General features: G+C 34.9%; 1 protein-coding gene across 3 annotated transcripts in view; it reads left to right on the top strand.

The window, feature by feature from the left end:
• The first annotated feature begins 2,758 nt into the window (after nucleotides 1–2,758).
• Nucleotides 2,759–21,366, top strand: part of LOC149836577 (uncharacterized) — a 36,908-nt gene continuing 18,300 nt past the window's right edge. Inside the window, exons 1-6 of one of the 3 annotated variants that reach the window (XM_090005439.1) lie at nucleotides 2,759–3,041; nucleotides 3,891–3,969; nucleotides 15,647–15,745; nucleotides 17,706–17,819; nucleotides 19,924–20,087; nucleotides 20,225–20,306. In XM_090005439.1, the coding sequence (XP_089861565.1) occupies nucleotides 2,935–3,041; nucleotides 3,891–3,969; nucleotides 15,647–15,745; nucleotides 17,706–17,819; nucleotides 19,924–20,087; nucleotides 20,225–20,306 (645 nt within the window). In that variant the 5' untranslated portion in view covers nucleotides 2,759–2,934. The remainder of the gene's footprint in view (nucleotides 3,042–3,890; nucleotides 3,970–15,646; nucleotides 15,746–17,705; nucleotides 17,820–19,923; nucleotides 20,088–20,224; nucleotides 20,307–21,366) is intronic. The other 2 variants (XM_090005440.1, XM_090005442.1) reach the window with 2 other exon arrangements.

Here is a 21,366-nt window from a genome sequence, read left to right on the forward strand (position 1 = left end):
TGATTTTGTATTTGAAGGCTTGGAGAGCATGGAGGGGGTTTGTATTTTTGAAGTGTATATTTAAAGTTTTTGTTGAATGAATATATGAAAGGTATGTCAATAGTTTGAATGTTTCAGGATGTATGTTTAAAGTGAATGTTTGAAATTGATTGTTTGAAGTTAAATGTTTGAGGATGTATGCTTGAAATGCATTTGATGTTTTTGTTGAATGTATGTTTCAGTTATAAGTTTTTAAATGTAAAAAAATATTTTAAAACTAATTTTTAGTTTTTAATTTGTAGGTTTATAGCCTATAATGATCGTTATAGGCTAGATTCCTGGCTCGACGTTATAACCAGTTTATATCGATGAGTTAATCCGTCTTGTTATAGCCTACAATGGTGAGTTAATGCTCGCTGCTATAGGCTATACCGACAAGACATGAATGTTTTAACCTATACATAGCCTATAACAGTGAGCCAAATATCTTGCCTTTATAGGATATCTCGCCATTAAAATAACCCCACCATTATAACCTACCACACTACTATTAGTGTTCTCAGTTGTGGCAAGTAATCTCGTTAGTATTGGGTTACCTTTAACGGCAACCTATAAATGTCGCCGTTATTGATCAACAAAGACAATTTATTTACGATGACTGATCGATGAGAATTCTTGCCATTAAAGGCTAATAACAATGAGAAATAAAACAATAGCAATGAAAAAAATTGCCGCTATTGACCTTCATCATTGTACTGATTACTCGTAAGTTAAATTTAGTAATTTATTGCAATGTTTTTATTTTTTGTGAGTTTTCTGTAAAAAACATAAGCATCACATTTTAAACACAACATTTTATGTTTTTTTCAGCTATTTATTGCAAAAAATTGCATGGTTTTTATTTTTGAATATTTTGCATTTATATTTTGTTTGTAAAAATTTAATTTGTATATTTTTAAATTTATTTTTTTATTGTCAAGATTTGCCAAAAAATGAGAGTTAAAAAAAATCCAAATTCTCCCAAGTTTTTGGCTGCCGATATTTTACAGTGTTTAACTTTTGTCACTGTGCTCAGGAGTCAAACTTGGGCAACTACTCAATATATTTTACTTATTATTATTACTTTTTAATTCAGTCAAAAGCCAGACCATAGACACTAATGTGAAAGGTATCAGGCTCATTGACACTACCAAACGTAACTATCACAGTTGATCAACTTTAGATGCAATTTGACCAAAATGAGATAGCTGGATGATTGGGTGGCATGATCATAACCGAGGAGTCTCAAGTTCAAAACTCACGGAGTCATTCCCAGCTTGCCTTGAAAAAAAAAATAGTAGCACCAAAGACAACAGGCTACCTGCCACATCCGCCCATGTTATGATGGACGGCCAAAACGTCAATGGATCATGCATTATCTGATATTCGACCAAATTCCGTTCCATTTTGTCAAATTTGATTAGTCAAAATCATATCTGATTATAATAAAATGCTGATATGGTTTTAAATTTTTTGCTAATATGAATTTGATGGATATCAGAATTTGTTTTTTAATTTATAATCCCAAGAAACCACAAATAACATGAAGACCTGGTCGTGCTGGCTCAGCCTGCCATACCTCCGGTTGTCATGCAGTAGCTAAAAACTCCCAGGCTAGAACCCCTGCCCCCCCATTGGCGTAGCTAGGATTTATGTGAGCGGGGGGCAAACAGGGGTGTAGCAAAAAAAAAAAAAAATTGGTGTGATAGTTGGGGGTTTGGGTGTCAGGGCCCCCGTTTATTTTTTTTTTTGAGATAAAATGAAAAATGGCTACAATTATTAATAAAAATCTATTTTATATGGACAAATCAAACTATTTGCTGCCGTCAGGGCTGGCTAGGACTGGGCTACAAAAATGGATAAAAATCTATTTCATATGGAATCAGGGATGGCAGGGATGGGTTAGGACTGGGCTTTTACTTTTTTTTTTTTAACTGTTCCGGGAGGCCAGTCCTGCCCCCCCCCCCAGCTCAGCCTCTGCCTGCCCCTGAGACCTATGCTACCATGTAAAAAACAGCAATTAGTGTGAGTCTGGATTTGCTACTGAATTCTACCAATATTCAGATTTGATAAACATCCCATTTCCAATCTTAATTTGAATTCGTTTAACCAACATCCCATTAGTCCAATATTTGATCCAAATCCGAATCGTTTACATCCCTAGGACAGCAGCACAATCATTTAAATATTTTTTTTTGCAACTTTACAGTTGGCAAAAGAACAAACATACGGCTTATTCTTGAAGTGTACTCTTTGTCATATCATCCTATACATAGAAATAGGCAAAGTAAGAAAGAAGGGAGAGGGGGTATCGGGATAAGGTCAGAGCTCAACGGAAGCTGGTCCCTCCAAGGAATCGATTTTTCTGGTTTTGTCGCTCTCTGAAAAAACAAAATCAGAAAAGAAGGAAATAAAGCGGAGATGGGCACTCTTTGAAGAAAGTGGTTTCCTTTCCCTTTCCTGTTCCCACACAATGGTTGCTGACTCTCCGCACTTTGAAAACGACGCGCTTCAGCCTTCTCCCAAAACCAGGTTCTCTCTCTCTCTAAAAGGTGATAACCACCATCATTATTTCTTATGTTATATATGCAAATCTCTACCGGACAATCATCATCACCGGTTAATTATTGGTTCTATGCTTATTGTTGTGGGCAAGTAAAGGAGTTCATAGTGATCACGTAAAAAAAAAATGCTTGGCTGGGGGGTGAAGTCTCTCTTGCTTGGGGCATTGTTTTTTTATCTTTATTGCCTATGCATGACGTGTGGCCAGTGAAATACTTTAGTGGGGAGTGCCGTTTTTGACTTTTTTTGTGTGGCATTGTGGTTTTCTGGGTGGTCTTTGTATGTGGCTTCTGTTTGAGTCGTGGGGTTTGAGAGATTGTGGTCCTGTTGGATTTTTTTTTTCTGTGTTTGAAGATGACCAAGTTCGCGTCTCTCGTCGAAAAGGCCACCAGCGATCTCCTTATCGATTCCGATTGGGCGGTGAATTTGGAAATTTGCGATTCGCTTAATTCGAGCCCGTTGTGAGTTTTTCTTTCGTTTTTTTTTCTATATTCTCTTTTTCCTGATTGTATATTTGTTTGCCTTCATTTTATTTTTTCTTTACTGATTTTCATGCTTTAATTCTTGTTAGTATTAGATTGCTTTTAAATGTATGAATCAGATAAAGTTATGAATCTTTGGTAGTTTGATCGGGCAGTTTCGGTTAATTGATTTTGCCATTTAAGCAATTACACTATGAATTCCTTTTCATTAGTTGAGTTCTTTTGTTTTTCTTTTAAAGAAAAAAATCAATGAATTTGTGAATATTTATGAAGTTTAAATTGCAAAACTCTCATGTGGTGATGTCTAATTTTTGCCCCTTAGATATTCTTCTATATGATATGCTAATATTTTTTATGGTTAATCGAAATTATGTTTGGTATAGTTGAATTGCTGAAGAGTCATCAAAGATAGAGCCTTTCTCCGACCAAGAGATATAACTGTAGCATTTATAGTATGGTATACGATTGGTAATTGAAAATCTCTCTATAGAAGACATTTGATTATGGCGAATATTCTTGCAGGGTTAAATCGTGAAATCTGTTTCAAGTCAGTTCTAGCTTGTTTAAGTTACCAGCTATTGTCGTTACTATGTACAAGATTTTTCAACTTCAAATTTTTTTCTTGGAAGTCTAAAATAGATATTGGCATATTCCAATTTCTAATTGGGCTCACTTGATTGGTGTGGTGGATTTAGGGTTGTTACTCAAGATTATATGGCATGGTTCATGATATAATTTATCGGTTATTGTTTACTTACCTTTTGAATGTGACATGAGTTAAAATGTTCTATAGAGTAAGTAACCAAATTTTGTCTTTGATTTTGGCAGGCATGCCAAAGACGTGATGAAAGTCGTAAAAAGGCGAATTGGGAATAAAAACCCAAAAGTTCAGTTGCTTACTTTGATGGTATTCTTGACTTTATATTTATAGTTGTTGCTTCAATTCGCTCTGCTTTCTGGGTGTTGTTAATGGTGCATTTCTGTTGACTAACAACACTTCTTTGATGTCACATTCTTAGAGAAAAATAGTGTCAAATATTTATAATTTTATCTTGTATGGTTGAATGCTGATCATTACTCTGTGCATGGGGATTTCATGTCTTTTTTTTAAATTTTTTTTTATGGGCACTTTTTTCTATTTTGACCACAAAGTATCCTTTTCCTGGACAAGAAAGGATGTATGATGCATCTATGTATTCATGGATGACTAGAAAAAATGCTTGCAATCATGGAGTCCAGACATATTTTATATGGGAAATAGTAAATTCATATAGAAAAATGACACTATCATTTTCCACGTACAATCAACTTGAGAATTCATTAATGGTTCCTGTTCTTGAAAATTTGATCAGTTTCCAAAGGAACATGTCTTCATTATTGGCTTGTGAGCTTCATTTCTGAATTTATGTGTGCATCAGACCTTTGTTTTCTTGTGTCTTTATGAAATTAACCTTCCACAGAATCAGGTTTTGTAAAAAAATCCTGGACTCTTGTTTCATTAGTTTCACATTATGGTTATTAATCAACATATAAATATTTAGGGTTGGATGAGATAGCTGGATGGTTAGTTCACACTATCATAATTGAGAGGGGTCTCAGGTTTAAATCCCACAGGGACTATTCCCCATGTATAATTAGATACTTTCTTCCTTTTTTAACTGTGATTGGGTGTACACTGCTACTTTGGGTACTCCGTTATGCAAGTCATGTAAAAGTATCTTCAACAAGATACTATGATCAATACCTTAATATTCTTGATGATCAACACGTGCACACATGCACAATAAGAACTCCTTAGAACACTTGTGCACAAAAGCACAACCCACAAAATTTCACAAATGCACACCGACATAAAAATATAACAAATTTGTATTGAAGAAATTGGAGAGCATAAGCTCCAAAGAATGAATTTCAAAGGGGAGAAAACCCCTATATATAACACAAAAAGGGAGGGCCTTGGAGAGGCCCCAATGTGATCATTGGAGCCCCTTCAACGGTCACATCGATCATATTGGGTCCCTCCCAAGGCAATCCAAAAAAAAAGGAATAAAAGAAAAGTAAAAAAAAAAAGTAAAACAAAAAAGGAAAAAAGTAAAAAAGAAAAAAGGAATTACATGCACATTCCAAAGAGAATATATGCAAAAGTGAAAAGACTAAAATACCCCTACGCCTGATATATATTTTTATATATAATTAGATAGATATATATACATATATATGAAATATTATATATAAAATATATATGGGCATTACAAGGATAATAGATTACAATTTAACACCCCCCTCAAACTTAGGGCATGATGATTGAAAGTTTGCCAAGAAGAAAGTTGAATTGTTGAGAACACAGAGCTTTGGTGAAGAAATCTGCCAACTGATATTTTGAATTTACATACGGAAGATCTATGACTCCTTTGAGATATGCTTCTCGAACATAGTGACAGTCCATCTCTATGTGTTTAGTCTGCTCATGAAATGTATGATTTTTGGCAATATAAATTGCACTCTTGTTATCACAACATAGCTTGGTGGACCCTTCAACATTGATCCTCATATCTTCTAATAACTGATGAATCCATACAATTTCCATGGTAATAGTTGTCATGACTCAATATTCAGCTTCAGTAGAAGATAAAAACACTTTTTGCTGCTTCTTGCACCTCCATGAGATCAACGAGTCTCCTAAAAACACGCAAAAATCAGTGGTGAAGTGACAGTTATTTGGGTCAACTCCCCCGTCAAAGTCAGTATAAGCAATTAATTTCAATTCAGAAGAGGAGGATAAAAATACTCCCTTGTTTAGTGTACCCTTTATGTATCTCACAATTCGTAAGATGACACTCATATGGACTGATGTTGGAACTGACTTGCAGTATGAACTGCATGAGAAATATCTGGTCTAGTAATACTCAGATACATCAATGATCCCACAAGCTGCTTGTAGGGGGTAGGATCGGAGAGAGGAATGCCATCATCAATTTCCATTTTAGCTCCTACTATAGCAGGAGTTTCATAAACTTTATCATCCGTAATACCTAACCTGTCAATAACCTCAGATGCAAGCTTAGTTTAAGACAAAAAATACCCTTTATAAGATTATGTCACTTCAATACCCCAAAAATAAGTTAGAAATCCCAAATCATTTAAAATTGATTTTATGCTTTTAACGCCTTTAGTATCACTTCCGGTTATTAGCATATCATCTACATACAAAAGCAGAATGACAATCCCTGCATTGGTTTTTCTAACGAACAAAGCAGTGTCAGTGAAACAGGATGAAAAACCACTTTCTAACATTACAGAGTTAAACCTATCATACCAAGCCTTGGGGGCTTGTTTTAAACCATAAAGTGCTTTTTGAAGTCGAAACACTTTCCCTTTGGGAGTTTGCATTCCTGGTGGAGCATCCATATATACCTTTTCATTTAAATAGTCATTTAGGAAAGCATTTTTAACATCCATTTGATAGATGTTCCATTTGTTAATTGAGGCAACGATGATGAGGCATCAGACAGTGACCATTCGGGCCAAAGGGGCAAACGTTTCTTCATAGTCAATCCCGTATTCTTGACTATATTTTCTTTGCAACTAACCGAGCTTTATATCTCTCAAGAGATCCATCGCTCTTAGTTTTTATCTTAAATACCCATCTGCACCCTATTGCTTTCTTACACTTAGGAAGAACTTGAAATTCTCAAGTTTTTGCCTTGTTGAGAGCTGAAAGCTCACATTCCATTGCTCTCAACCACTCATCATTCTTTTTGCTTCTTCGAAGTTCCTGGGTTCTACATAGGAATGAATGCCACTAAGATATGCTCTATGTTTAGGAGTAAAGAAATTATATGAGATGAACCTAGAGGGCATCTTTCTATTTCTCTTAGTTCTTCGTAGATTTTCATCATTTGTTGAATTGGAGCCACTAGGTTCACTGTATCTTTCAGTGACACTCCTAAAATTGTTTGTCTTTATGAGTATATGTTATAGGGTCTCTCGATGTTCCTTCATCATTATGTTGGGTGATAGGAGGAAGGGAGGGAAAATCTTCTTCGTTTTCTTTATCATTGGCCTCATTAGGAGTGAGTTCATCGTCACTATCATCATCATGAGCTAATAATTCAAATAAAAAAGAGTAGTCCATATTTTCTTTAAAAGGTTCATTTCTTTCAAAACCATTAACATTTTTCAGAAAACTCACATTCCTGGAAACATATAATTTATCATTCTGTATATCATAACAACAAAACCTTTTTTGGGTTTTGGAATATCCAAGAAAGGCGCAAACAATGACTTTTGGTGAAAGCTTGTCGTTCTTGTCAGTAAGAACAAAACATTTGCAACCGAAAATTTTCAACCGACTATAGTCTGGTTCTTTGGTATACAATATTTTAAAAGGCTAGATATTGTTCAATTTTTTCGAAGGTAGCCGATTTATTAGATAGACAGATGCTAAAGCAGCTTCAGCCCAAAAACCTTTTGGAATGTTTTGAGAAATAAGTAGAGTTCAAGTGGTCTCTATTATAAAAATTAAAGTCTATACAAATACCTGACAAGGGTATTTCTATCCTTTTATTTAGAACAATCCACTAGGGACTGAAATGTAATTTTTATTTTCTGTTCACTTTTTACTTTTTCTGCTTTTTTGATTGTTGGAAGGCAGTCCAACATCTGCTGGACTGCCTCTCATTCATTAGGTGAGGCTCTATAAGCAATGCTTTTCAAAAGCATTTTTGTGTTTTTATAAAACTCTCCTTTGGCTTTAAGCCTTGTGCTATTTTTGTGAGAGCGATTTTTCAATATCACCTTCGTGAGATTGTTATTGGTCCTTTAGTGACCATTTTATATTCGTGCACTTGTGTAGCCTTTCATTGGCGTTGTAATAGTGCACTCTTGTTTGATTACATGGTATCAGAGTGAGGTCTTTGAAAAGGCTTCTTTAGTAATCCTTTATGTTGTTGTGCCCTTCACGCTTGTGCTAGCCGCTCCTCTATTCAAATTTTTGCAATTCATTATGGGAGAAAGAGATGTCGCCTCTGTCATCACATACAGGCTAAACGAGAACAACTATCTAATGTGGGCGACGACAATGGAGAATAACATCAAAGGCAAAAAACTATGGGGCTTTGTTAGTGGTTCTACGAGTGAACCCCAACTCAAGTTGACTAGAAGAGAAGGAGATCAAGTCAAAGTGTTGTTTGAAGAAGAAAAGGAAAAGGCTTTACAAGAATACCAAGATAAGTTGGAAGATTGGGAAGCAAGCAACGCTCAAATTCTCTCATGGTTTATGAATACCATGAAATTTAAGATTGCCACCAACATTATCAAGTTCAAGAAAGTGTGATGCATGTATCTCCTTAAAGAACTCCTTCATTCAAAATGATATGGCTAAACTATATCACCTCCAAGACAAGGTACGTAATGCTAAACAATGAGACAAAAGTGTAAGAGGTTTTTATGGGATTTTATCTCCCATTTGGGATGAATTAGCCACGTTAGAACCTAAATGGGAAGGTTCAGCTATTGAAATGAGAAAATCTCAAATAGAAAAAGAAAATCTTTTCTCTTTTCTTTATGGATTTTGGTTGAAATTTGAACAAGTTAGGTCCTCTTTACTTCATAGGAACTCAATTACTTATATAAGTGATGCTCTTGCACAAATTTACCAAGAGGAAACAAGACTTGGCATGCACAAGTCAAATGATGAGGTTCTTGCCATGGCAAGACCTAGAAACTTTGTAAAAACATATAAACCCCCTCATTTTGAACGAAAAACCAATGGAGAAGGACATCATAGAGGATACAAGGGTAAAATCATATATCATCATTGTAAGGAACCGAGACACATAAGACCGGATTGCCCCAAATTCAAGAAAGTAGTCGCTCTAAGTGAATAAACTCAAGATATCAAGAAATAAGGCAATTTCAATGGTTTGACAATTGCTCAAATAACAGAGTCTGTTTCAAATATCCTTAAGGCTACTACTTCTACATCGGGTGCCACCATCTCTTCATCTCCAGGTAAGTCCAATTGGATTTTGGATTCAGGAGCATCTTTTCATATGACATATAATGAATCCCTTTTATCCGATTGCAACAATTCATACTTTTCATGTGTGTCAACCGCCGATGACACTTCTTTAAAAGTCAAAAGCATCGAAAATCTTAAAGACACTTCAATTTTTTTTTGTTCCAAATATAAGGGTCATTCCAAAATTAGATTTAAACATTTTTTCAGTTTCTCAAATTTTCGATGATGGGTGTAAAGTCTTCTTCTCATCTAAGGCATATTGGGTGCAGGATCTCCAGTTAGAGAAGCTGATAGGGCAAGACCATAAAAGAGAAGATCTCTATTATATGGATTTTTTATGTTTACCAAAAAAGTCTTTTTGTAATCATGTCAAAGACATGGATTTAGATCTTTGGCATAAAAGATTAGGACATCCAAGTATATCCAAATTATCTCAGTTTTCATTTTTGAATTTTTTTTGTAAAGATAAAGATTTTGTATGTGAAGATTGTATACTTGGTAAAATGAAAATGATACCTTTTGGATCAAGAACTTCCTCATCTAGTGAAATCTTTGAATTGGTGCACTCGGATGTGTGGGGTCCCGCTCCTGTTATGTCAAAAGGGGGGTATTCATATTATGTTACAATTTACATTCATAGATGATTTCAGTAGACATACTTGGATTTTCTTTCTTAAACTTAAATCAAAAGTTTTTTCGTGTTTTAAAAATTTTTATAACCTTGTTGTAAACCAATTTAAAACAAATATTAAAGTCTTCCGCTCCGACTCAAGGGGAGAGTTTCTCTCAAATGAATTTCAATCATATCTAAAAACTCATGGAATTTTACACCAACGATCTTGTCCAAGGACTCCTTAACAAAATGAAATTTTCGAAAGAAAGCATCGTCACATTATTGAGACTGCTATAACTCTTCTTATCTCAAAGAATATTCCAAAACAATTTTTGGCCGAAGCTGTACTTACCGCAGTATACCTAATAAATAGAATGCCTTCTCAAGTCTTGGAAAACAACTCTCTAATTGAAAAACTTTTTAAAATCTCTCTTGACTTGAAAAAACTAAGAGTATATGGATGTACATGTTTTGTGCTTCTTGAAAAATATAACAAACTCTCTCTCAAAGCCATAAAATGTGTCTTTCTTGGATATGCCGAGAATAAAAAAGGCTATCGATGCTATGATCAAACAAATGATAAACTTTATGTGTCCAGAAATGTCACTTTTCTTGAAAAAGAAAACAAATTTAATTTTGAAAAACCCAAGGAAGAAGTTGAGTATGCCTTTTTATTTGATTTACTACCTAAATCAAATAATGAAATTGTTAATGACGTTGAAAATGTTGAATCTATTAATGACTCTAGTGAAGATAGAGAACCATGCCAAAATCTCTTACAATATTCTAGACATAGTATTGGGGAGCATCCGTGTGCCTTAGAAAGATATAATCAATTAACAAATATTGATGAAACTAGTGTTAGGAGATCTGAATGAATCCATAGGCCTCCAGATAGATTTGTATCATATGAATCTTTTACTCCAAATTATAGAGCTTATCTTCTAGCTCTCCATGCATATCATGAACCATCTAACTACAATGAAGCTAAAAACATAGATGAGTGGGTAGAAGCCATGAAGATAGAGTTAGATGCTCTACATAAAGCCCATACCTGAACTATTCAACATCTTCCCAAGGGTAAGAAGACTATAGGGTGTAGATGGGTCTTTAAAATCAAAACAAAAAGTGATGGGTCCCTAGAAAGGTATAAAGCACGATTAGTTGCAAAATGATACTCCCAAAAATATGGAATAGATTATGAGGAGACATTTGCTCCAATAGCTCGTATGACCACAGTTGAGACTTTAGTTGCAGTAGCGTCCATTAGAAAATAGCCTATTTATCAATTAGATGTTAAAAATGCATTCCTGAATAAAAATTTAACTGAAGAAGTATACATGGATCCTCCTCCCGTTTTGACTATTGAAAATAACATGGTTCTTCGACTTCAAAAGGCTTTGTATGGGCTTAAGCAAGCTCCTAAAGCATGGTATGATTGGTTTAATAATACCATATTGAAATTTGGTTTTAAATCCTGCTACACTGACACTGTTTTGTTTATAAGATCTACAGGTACCTCTCTTATTATTCTTCTTTTGTATGTTGATGACATGATCATTACTGCCAATGATCAAAAGGAAATTGAAAAAATTAAAGTTATGCTTAAAAAATCTTTTGATATGATCGATTTTGGTTTTTTGAGATATTTCCTAGGCATTGAAGTGACTTACTCGCCAAGGGGATACATTTTATCTCAAATCAAGTTTGCAGCAGATATTGTTGCATGTTCGGGAATCACTAATAGAAAGTGTGTGGATACACCTGAGATGATAAATGCAAAAATGAGAGCTGAAGATAGAGTTTATTAGATGATCCAACACCTTATAGACAACTTATCGGATCACTAATGTACCTTTCTATTTCTAGACGTGATATTGCGCATGCTGTACACAATGTCAGCCAGTTTCAACATGCGCCCACATCAGTTCACATGAGTGCCGTGTTAAGAATAATTTGATATATCCAGAAAACTATTTCTAAAGGGCTATTCCTATCATCTTCCTCATCTTTAAATCATATTGCTTATACTGATTCTCATTGGGGAGGAGATCCCAATAACCGTCACTCAACAACTGGTTTTTGTGTTTTTTAAGGTGATTATCTTATTTCTTGGCGATGCAAGAAACAACAAAAGGTGTCTTTATCCTCCACTGAAGCTGAGTATAGGGCAATGACTACAACAACCACTGAAGTTGTATGGATGCGAGCATTACTCTCAGATATGAGAGTTAATATTTCAGACCTTTCAAAATTATGCTGCGACAACAAAAATACTATATACATTGCTAGCAATCATACCTTCCATGAGCAAACAAAACACATTGAGATGAATTGTCACTATATTTGCAAAAAATATTTGAAGGAGACTATTACATTGTCATATGTTCAATCTGAATTTCAGATTGCAGACTTCTTCACCAAAGCTCTTCCTTTGCCTAGATTTTTGTATCTTTTTAACAAACTTTTGGTGATTTCACCGTAAGTTTGAGGGGGAGTATAAAAATTAAAGTGTATACAAATTCCTAACAAGGGTATTTTTGTCCTTTTATTTAGAACAGTCCACTAGGGAGTTAAATGTATTTTTTATTTTGTCCAACTAGCGTTGGACTGCCTCCCATTCATTAGGTGAGGCTCTATAAATAAAGCCTCACCTCTCTCTTGTAAGCAATTCTTTTCAAAAACACTTTTGCATGTTTATAAAACTCTCCTTTGGCTTTAAGCCTTGTGCTATTTTTGTGAGAGTGATTTTTCGGTATCACCTTCGTGAGATTGTTATTGGTCCATTAGTGACCATTTTATATTCGTGCACTTGTGTAGCCTTTCATTGGCGTTGTAATAGTGCACTCTTGTTTGATTACATCTATTATGTGTCTATACTTTCTTTCGACTAATCCATTTTGTTGAGGGATTTTTAGACAAGATCTTTGGTGAAGAATACCATGACTTTTAAGATAATTTTTGAATTCACTTGAAAGGTATTCTCCACTAGAGTCAGTTCTAAAAATTTTTAAATCCCCATTGAATTAATTTTTAATCATCATATGATAGGTTTTAAAAGTCGAAAAAACTTCATATTTGTGTTTAAGAAAATAAATCCAACAATATCTTGTGTAGTCGTCAACAAAAATGACATAATATGCAAAACCTCCTTTTGATAAGACAGGTGCCGGTTCTCATACATCTGAATAAACAATTTCAAAAGGTCTTGTTGTAAACATAAATCATTAACAAAAATATAATTTTTTCATTTTCCCAAGTATACAATCGTTACAATTGAAATCACTTTTACATAGATTTTTAACAAAAGGTAAATAGAAAATTTTACAATATTCGGATGTCCAAGTCTCTTGTGCCACACATTAATATCCTTTTGTTGGACAACATTACAAAAATGATTCTTTGAAATTTGAAGAGAATCGACGTAGTAAAGATCGCCCTTCCTAGAGCCTTCCCCAATCAACCTCTTGGACCTGCGATCCTGTATCCAACATTTGTTAGATGAAAACTTTATATCATACCCATGGTTCGAGAGTTGAGAAACCGAAAGTAAATTTAAGTTTAATTTAGGTATAAATCTAATTTTTGGAATAAAAAAACCTTGTTTTTCAAAATTTTCAATTCCTTTTACTTCAAGAGATGTTCCATTCGCGGTTGAAACGAAGGATGGGGAGCAATTATTTGAGTAATCGGAAAAGAAACTCATACTTGGGGTCATGTGAAATGAAGCACCCGAATCTAAAAGCCATGATGTCTTACCAGGAGGAGAAGAGGTTGACATGACAGCTCTAGAAATAGCCCATTTGAGAAGAGGTTGAAGAGCATCTACAATTTGTTACAATGAGAAAGCTCCATTTGAAGATAATGAGCACTCTTCCTTTTGAGGTTGGGATGTGGTAGCCATGACTAACAACTTTTTCCATTTTGGACATATTGGCTTGATGTGCCCAGTTCCTTATAAAAGTGGCACACGAGTTTGCTATAATCCCTCTTTCCTCCTTGACCACTTGAACCTCAGTTTTGATTCTTGAAATGAGGAGGCTTGTAGGTCCTTAGATTGCTCCCTGGTCTTGAAACAACATTAACACATTCATTTTGTTCATTATTGGAAGGTGTTGCTAGAACACTTGGGCTATTCTTACTTATACCCATACGTGTCTGTTCCCCACTTAGTTTATTAATTACATCTTCTTGAGAGGGGGAAGGGAAGGCGGATAAAAGAGACGATCGGATTTGTTCAAATTCGGGCCTAAGCCCATTCAAAAAGTTGAATAAACGATTTTCTTCTAATTGCTTGTGCCTAAGCTCAATAGCCTCTCCGCTTCATTTGGGTTCAAGCATGGTAAGCTCATCCCAAATGGAAGACAACTCCGCAAAATACTCTATAATAGTCATTTCGTTTTGTTGCAGGGTCAAGGCCCTTTTTTGAAGATAGTATTTGTGGGAAAAATCCCTTAAAGTGTACATTTTTTCAAGGTATTCCCACGCTTGAGAAGCTTTCTTGAACTTTATAATGTTGGCATTGATTCTTGTCTCTACGGACGAGAAAATTCATGAGAGGATTTTGAAGTTCCTCATCTCCCATTCTTCATGTTTTTTGCTATAATCTTCAAAAGCCTTGGCTCTTTCTTTTCCTTCAAGAATTTTTATTTCTCCTCTCTCCATTAAGGTGATCTTAGGCTCCGGTTCGGGAATTGAGCCTTGGACATAGCCCCAAAGCCCTTTTCCTTTAATATGCGCTTCCATATTTCTGGCCCAAACGTGATAGTTGGAGCCATTAAGTTTAAAGCCGAGAGAGAAATGAGAGTCTTTTTCACCCATTGGAAAGGAGAAATGAGGAAAAAAGATACGTACCTCAAGAGATTTTTAGATCTTTCTTGGTGGAAGGATCTTCTAAAGTATTGAATAAACGAAAGGATCCACCCCAATCACCAAATATTTGAAGGCATGTTTTTCGAGGCACGAAAAAATGTGAGAATCCACACGATTTTTCTTTCTCCAACCTCGCTCTGATACTATGTAAAAGTATCTTAAACAAGATACTATGATCAAGAACTTAATATTCTTGATGATCAACACGTGCACACATGCACAATAAGAACTCTTTAGAACACTTTTGCACAAAAGCGCAACCCACTAAATCTCACAAATGCACACCGGCATAAAAATATAGCAAATTTGTATTGAAGAAATTGGAGAGCATAAGCTCCAAAGAATGAATTTACAAAGGGGAGAAGACCCCTATATATAACACAAAAAGGGGGGCCTTGGAGAGGCCCTAATGTGATCGTTGGAGCCCCTCCAACGGTCACAAATGTGACGGTTGGAGGGGCCCAACGATCATATTGGGTCCCTCCCAAGGCAATCCAAAAAAAGGAATAAAAGAAAAGTAAAAAAAGAAAAAGTAAAAAAGTAAAAAAGAAAAAAAGGAATTACATGCACATTCCAAAGAGAATATGCGCAAAAGTGAAAAAGACTAAAATACCCCTACAGCTGATATATATTTATATATATATAATTAGATAGATACATATACATATATATGAAATATATATGTATATGTATCTTTCTTTATATATATAAAATATATATGGGCATTACAAGGATAATAGATTACAATTTAACAAGTCACATCTTTATTTACATTGTTCCTGAACAGTTCTCATTGTAAATAGCTTTCTCTTGACCCTTGTAGTTGTTATTGCACTGGGATAGTTTATTTGTTATCCATGGATATTCTATGAAAAGGTCATGCATCCTGTACCGATGAAATTATTCCATAAAATTCCATCACTTCTTGGTACGGTGGATGTCAAGGTTTTTATTGTTGGTGCAACATTATGAAAATGACTGATGTTTGGGCCAACTGGGATATTTAAAATGGGACATGTTGATTGACTAGTTTCCCTAAGGTGAATAACATGACTTGTTGGCTATATTTGCTTGCAGTTACTGGAGATGCTAGTAAAAAATTGTGGAGAATATGTGCAGTGCCAAGTTGTTGAAAGCAATATTTTGCAAGAGATGATCAAAATTGTTCAAAGAACAGTATGTCTGCAACTCACCATCTATTTCCAATCTGTATTTTTTTGTTCTTTCAAACATATTTCCATCTGACATTGATTCAAACTATCATATTGATCATGAGAAGCATATAGCAGTTCTCTTTGAAGATCATGTATGTGATATCTCTTTTTTTGCTATATAAGTCCAGGCCTATTGTGATGGGTTTTCTCATCTATATTCTATAATAATCGATGCGCATCATTTTATTCAACTGTTCCACTAATTCTGATGTTATTTCTTCACTGTTGAAGAGATTGAAATTGGTGTATAAATGCTAATGTACTTGATCCATGTACTGCTAGTTGAGGATACTGGGCAGGATGTCTAACCTGAAAGGTCTCTATACAGTCTGATAAACAGTCCTTGCTTTTTACTTTTTGAGATGAGTTTAAACCTTTATGTAGAATTTTATTTGCTTTTCTATGGTTGAAATTGACTCCAAGGAATTGTATCTTTGTTGTAGATAGCAAACTAGGAGCAAGAAACAATTGTCATTGTGAAAATTAAATTTCTTGGATATGTTTTTCATGCAGCTGCTATATTGTTTCTCTCTTTTAGTTATTGTGGTCTATGGACTATGCTCAATGGTCTAAACCTAATTGAAGACATGGATTGTAAGGCTAATATGTAGGGTTATACTACATGACCACCAAGCCAGGCCTGTAAAGTTCGAGCTTAGCTTGAAGTCATTCTAGACCTGGCTTGAGCTCAATCTGAGGTTCAACATGTTCAAGCTTGAGCAAGCTTAAGATCAGCTTGACAATCTCAAATATTCTTTTTTATTTTTTTTCCATTCTTTATGTTTACATGGTTAAGGGGGAAAGGGTGGGTGAAGCATATGATCTGGCTCCACAAGCTTGTTTGTTGTGATGGCAGCCTCCTCCTCTTCCATATAAAGAAGAGTCACACCATTGTATTGTCCTTTTTTTCTTCATATGGATGATATTGTACATAGTAGAGATTTCACTAGTCTTCAATTTGGTCTTCCTCTCCAGCACAATAGTTAGTATTGGAAATCTTAATTTGAAAAACCTATGCAAAATGTGGTTGCTGTAGGAATTGTTGTATCCTTTAGGCTACTGTGGCTCTTAGGTAGCTGGTTGTGTTTCTCAAAGATTTATGGCCAAGGGTATTCACTATAGGATATCTAAATAATTTGATGCCTCTTACAAACCAACAGATCAAAAAGGAGAGAGGAAACTGGGAATTCTCTTGGAGGAGGCCATAAATACCCAAGAAATTGCAGTTATGAAGAAATAATAGGTGCAGATTCTTTAATGTCATTATAGATCTGGCATGATCTTTTCATGTTATTCATGAAGAGGTGTAAACATTTGTGGAAATTTTCAGTATAAGTTAGAGAAAAGATGGCGAAAGAAGAGTGTTTGGTGAGACATTGTGACCTGATCAGCTTTTCTTCTTTATCTGTATCTTCTTTGATTTTTCCTCTGTTAAATATCCCCCCCCCCTCTCTCTTACATGCATATATGTATGAATATCAACGGAAGAAATTTCAACTGTGGAGTTCTTTTGACCTCTTCGAAGTTGGAATCATAAAATTCTGCCACATATTTCATAAATTTCATTTGGATACCAAGTAGGGCCATTGTAGAATCCAACCTGGGTTTGTTAGAGATTCTCCATCTTGCTCATGCTTTTGAATAAATCTCTCATATTTAATGGGTGTAATGTTCAAAAGATTGGTTTGCATGTAGTAAATTATAAGGACATTACCTTCATGATCTTCTATAGTCAAACATAACAAATTACATGGCTGCATTTAGTTTTTGTTGACCAGGATATCAGCCACATGAGTAAATAATCTTATCATTGTCACAAGTCCTGATACATAATCTCACTTGGGACATTGAGGTGTACATTTCTTTCCTTAGTCTCACTTGGGACATTGAGGTGTACATTTCTTTCCTTTTTTGTTTTTTAGGCAGATATAAGTGTTCGGGATAAAATTCTGCTGCTGATACATGCTTGGAAGGAAGCCTTTGGTGGCCCAGGAGGGAAATTTCCCCAGTTCTTTTGGGCCTATAATGAATTAAAGGTTAGCATTTGAATCTCATAAATAATACTTGCCTTAAAATTGTTTACAAATTTTAATGTGTTTTCGAGTGGACTATCAAATAATATTAAAGTTGTGCCTCAAAACTGACTACATTTAAAGAATATTCCAATACCTTGTCTTTTTGGTCCATGTGCATTTAATAAAAGTCAATCTGATTCACTTTGTGAAAAGAGGAGGTTCTCAAACCGAATTGGCAACTGGTCTGGTTTCATGGGAATTGATTGCTATCATGATGCATTGCTTTTTCAAGCCAAGGATAACTTGTTGTAAGAAGTAAAAGAATGAACTGCACCATTTATTTTTAAGTGTAAAATTTAATCTTCACAAAAATCCAGGAAACAAATAGCACAGACTATGCAAACATGTCTCTTTATTAAGCATAAAGAGCTGAGTCTGAACAGCCATATACTGCGCTCAGCTGGCAATATGTTCCCTCACCCATACCTATTGCTGGACATCCATTTTTTTGGCTCTTTTGTTTTCTCTGGGCACTCCTAGGGGTCGCCTTGTGCTTTACTATTTACACCTAGGGAAAACTTAAGGTTTGTTCAGTTTTTGCTACTAGAAGCGTATTGCAAATTGCTCATGATCCTAGAGTAGGAACTAAATGTCTATCCCACAGTTCAATACTCAACTGTTGGAAAGTCAGGTAAATTAAAATATAGTTCTAACGCATACAAGCACTAGTCCAGTTCATTAAAATGTATTATACTGTTGTTACCAAAGGCTTGTTTCAATATTAGATATGGGGGATGGCCTGTTTCATGTATCATTTTGTCCGGGTCCATCTACCATAAAAGCAGGATTCACACTCGAGATCATTATCGGCTATGTCACATAGGTGCGGGTGAGGCGATGCGGCACTTTAAAAAAACTTGGGTGCAGGGGTGCGGGAGGGTATATATATATATATATATATATATATATATATATATATATATATATATATATATATATATATATATATATATATATATATATATATATATATATATATATATATATATATTAACAATTAGCAGCAGTAACACTAATTTTTAACAGTATTTTTTTTTAAATCCATATTTGGACATTTATGATCCTAGGTGCATTGACCACACCCAGGGTCGGCTTGACCGCACCGGGTGCCACACCCGCATCTGAGTCGCGTCGCGTCGACGTGGGTGTGGCACCCTGCTGGCCGAATCCCTGTGACATAGATTATCGGTGAAGCAATTTCTCTCAAAACCATCCATTTTTGTCTTGTTTACTTAAAGGATTATAGTTTAACTAATGGAACAAGTTTTCTTGGGCTGACCAAGATATTTTATCTTGGATTTCTCATTTGTCCTTTGGAGATAATGAATGACCCACATATTATATATACATTTGGGGTGAAATCATGGAATAAATTCATGACATTTTTTGGGGACATGGGTTTGGTAAGTAGATAAAATGTCCTTTTCCTATTCTGTTGTGCAGTCAGTCTATCTAGTGCCTTAATTCACCCATCCGTGCAAGTTCAACATCAGTGTATTGCTCAAGCTAACATCTCTGAGAAAGTTATGATCTGATGAATTTGTTTTTTATTTTGCTTTACATATTTAACACACAGTGATCAATGTCATTGCCAAAATAACATTGGCAAGGTTTTCCTACGGAGGATTTAAAAACAAGTTGTTTTGTTAGAAAAATCTTGGCATAAAAAATTGGAAAAAATTAAGTAATTTTTTAAAATGGTTTTCATGATATAATAATAATTGTGATATTATTACTATAGATATGTTTGAGCAATATTTTCAATCTTGTTTTTTGGTTGGATCCTTTAAAAATGTATATAAATTAAAAGATATTGCCATATTTGGTGACTATGATTCAGCCATATGCATGGAAGTAGGAAACATAAATCTTAGCTCAAGTGAATTCATACTGATGATTGAGTTATCTTCATGTGAAGCATCAATTGCTTTCACTACCTAGTCATCATTTATGCCATTAAGTATGGCCTTTGTGATGGGGAGATGGTAGGGTTTAGTTGCAAATGCTGTTGAATTTTATCATTATTTTCTATTCTTAGAGAACCGCTTTTTTTTTTCCATGGCAGAGATCTGGACTTGAGTTTCCTCAACCATCAAAGGATTCAGTTTCAATATTTACTCCTCCTGCAAGACATTTACCTGCATCAAATCCTCAGTTTGTTTATGGTATGCCTGTTCATGTTGCTAGGCAGCTTGATGAAACTAGAATATTTGGTGCAAACAGCCGGAGGTAATTCAGTGGAATTGATTATCTGAAGTAAAATGACACTCTTTATTGATTCCCCAGAAAGTTATTTTTCTAATATCAACAGTGATAATTGTACATTGTACAGTCTCTTGTTTGAACATCTAAAATAATTCTTGCAGATCGGTAGATATGAGATCAGCATGTCATTTAACAACTGTTTTGGATGAGATACTGGATGCTGTTGATCCTCATGATCTCCAGGTAGGGGCTCATGATGTTGATTTTGTTTTCTTAATGTTTCAGGGATATCTACTTGGTTGTATGTGCTTTGGATAGGTATGCTGCTTAACAGATTTATTTTAAGTCTTATGCTTAGGAGTTTATTAAGGACCTTGTAATCATCAACGAAAATGATTTCATAAAATTCTGTGGTGTCTCCAAGGGGTTATCTATGGAGATCATTCATTAACTAGATTTAAAGAATCCATCCATTGACTTGATTTGTACATATTATTTACGGCAAAAGTGTAATGGTCAATTAAATATCTGGTCCTGTAGATATTTTCTTTTTCTGCAGGGTAGTCCTTGAATTTCTTGTCCTCCAAAACCTATGTTTTTGTTTGAGTAGCAAATTGTATGTCAAAACTTTCTCTTTTGTGGTTTCTTCTGTACAGACAACTCCACACTTCCCATGCATACATTTAAGAGGTACCACATGATGAAATTATGTTTTATAAACTATAGGTCACTCCAGGTTCCTTGTGGTTGATTTGGTTCTTTCTGCAAAGCGCATCTCCTAACTCCTGGTATTTTGATCGAAGTAGGAAACAGATTATGATGAGAGACAAAACCTCTTCTTTCTTTTCTTTCTATTTTATGTAGTCTGTTCTGCGCTTAACTCTCTCTCTCTCTCTCTACTTTTTTTATTCCTTCTCTTTATTAGTTTGGTGTCAACTCTTTCAGCATATGTTAGTGCTAGTCTATTTTTATTCACTTTAAAATCTCCACACAGTAAAATTTTGAGGCTATATATGACATATGACAAAAATACCTGAATGAAATAACACAAACTACAAGCTGCAAACATGGTATCTCACAACCATCTTTTCAATCTGCAATTGCCAAAGTTTATGTGTGTCGTGTTGACACAAGTCTCGGATCTAATTGATAGTTGATTAGCCTCTGAATCCATATATGCTTTTGTTGATTCATAGATGTTTATTGGGGTGAGCTGTGTGCAGTTTTTTTATCAAAATATTTTATGTTCTCGAAGACCATTATGGAGTGCATTGGGATTCATGCCATTTCATGACATCGACAA

Source organism: Nuphar pumila, chromosome 5 (genome assembly GCF_984573655.1).
Source record: "Nuphar pumila chromosome 5, dmNupPumi1.hap1.1, whole genome shotgun sequence".
Taxonomy (NCBI): Eukaryota; Viridiplantae; Streptophyta; class Magnoliopsida; order Nymphaeales; family Nymphaeaceae; genus Nuphar; species Nuphar pumila.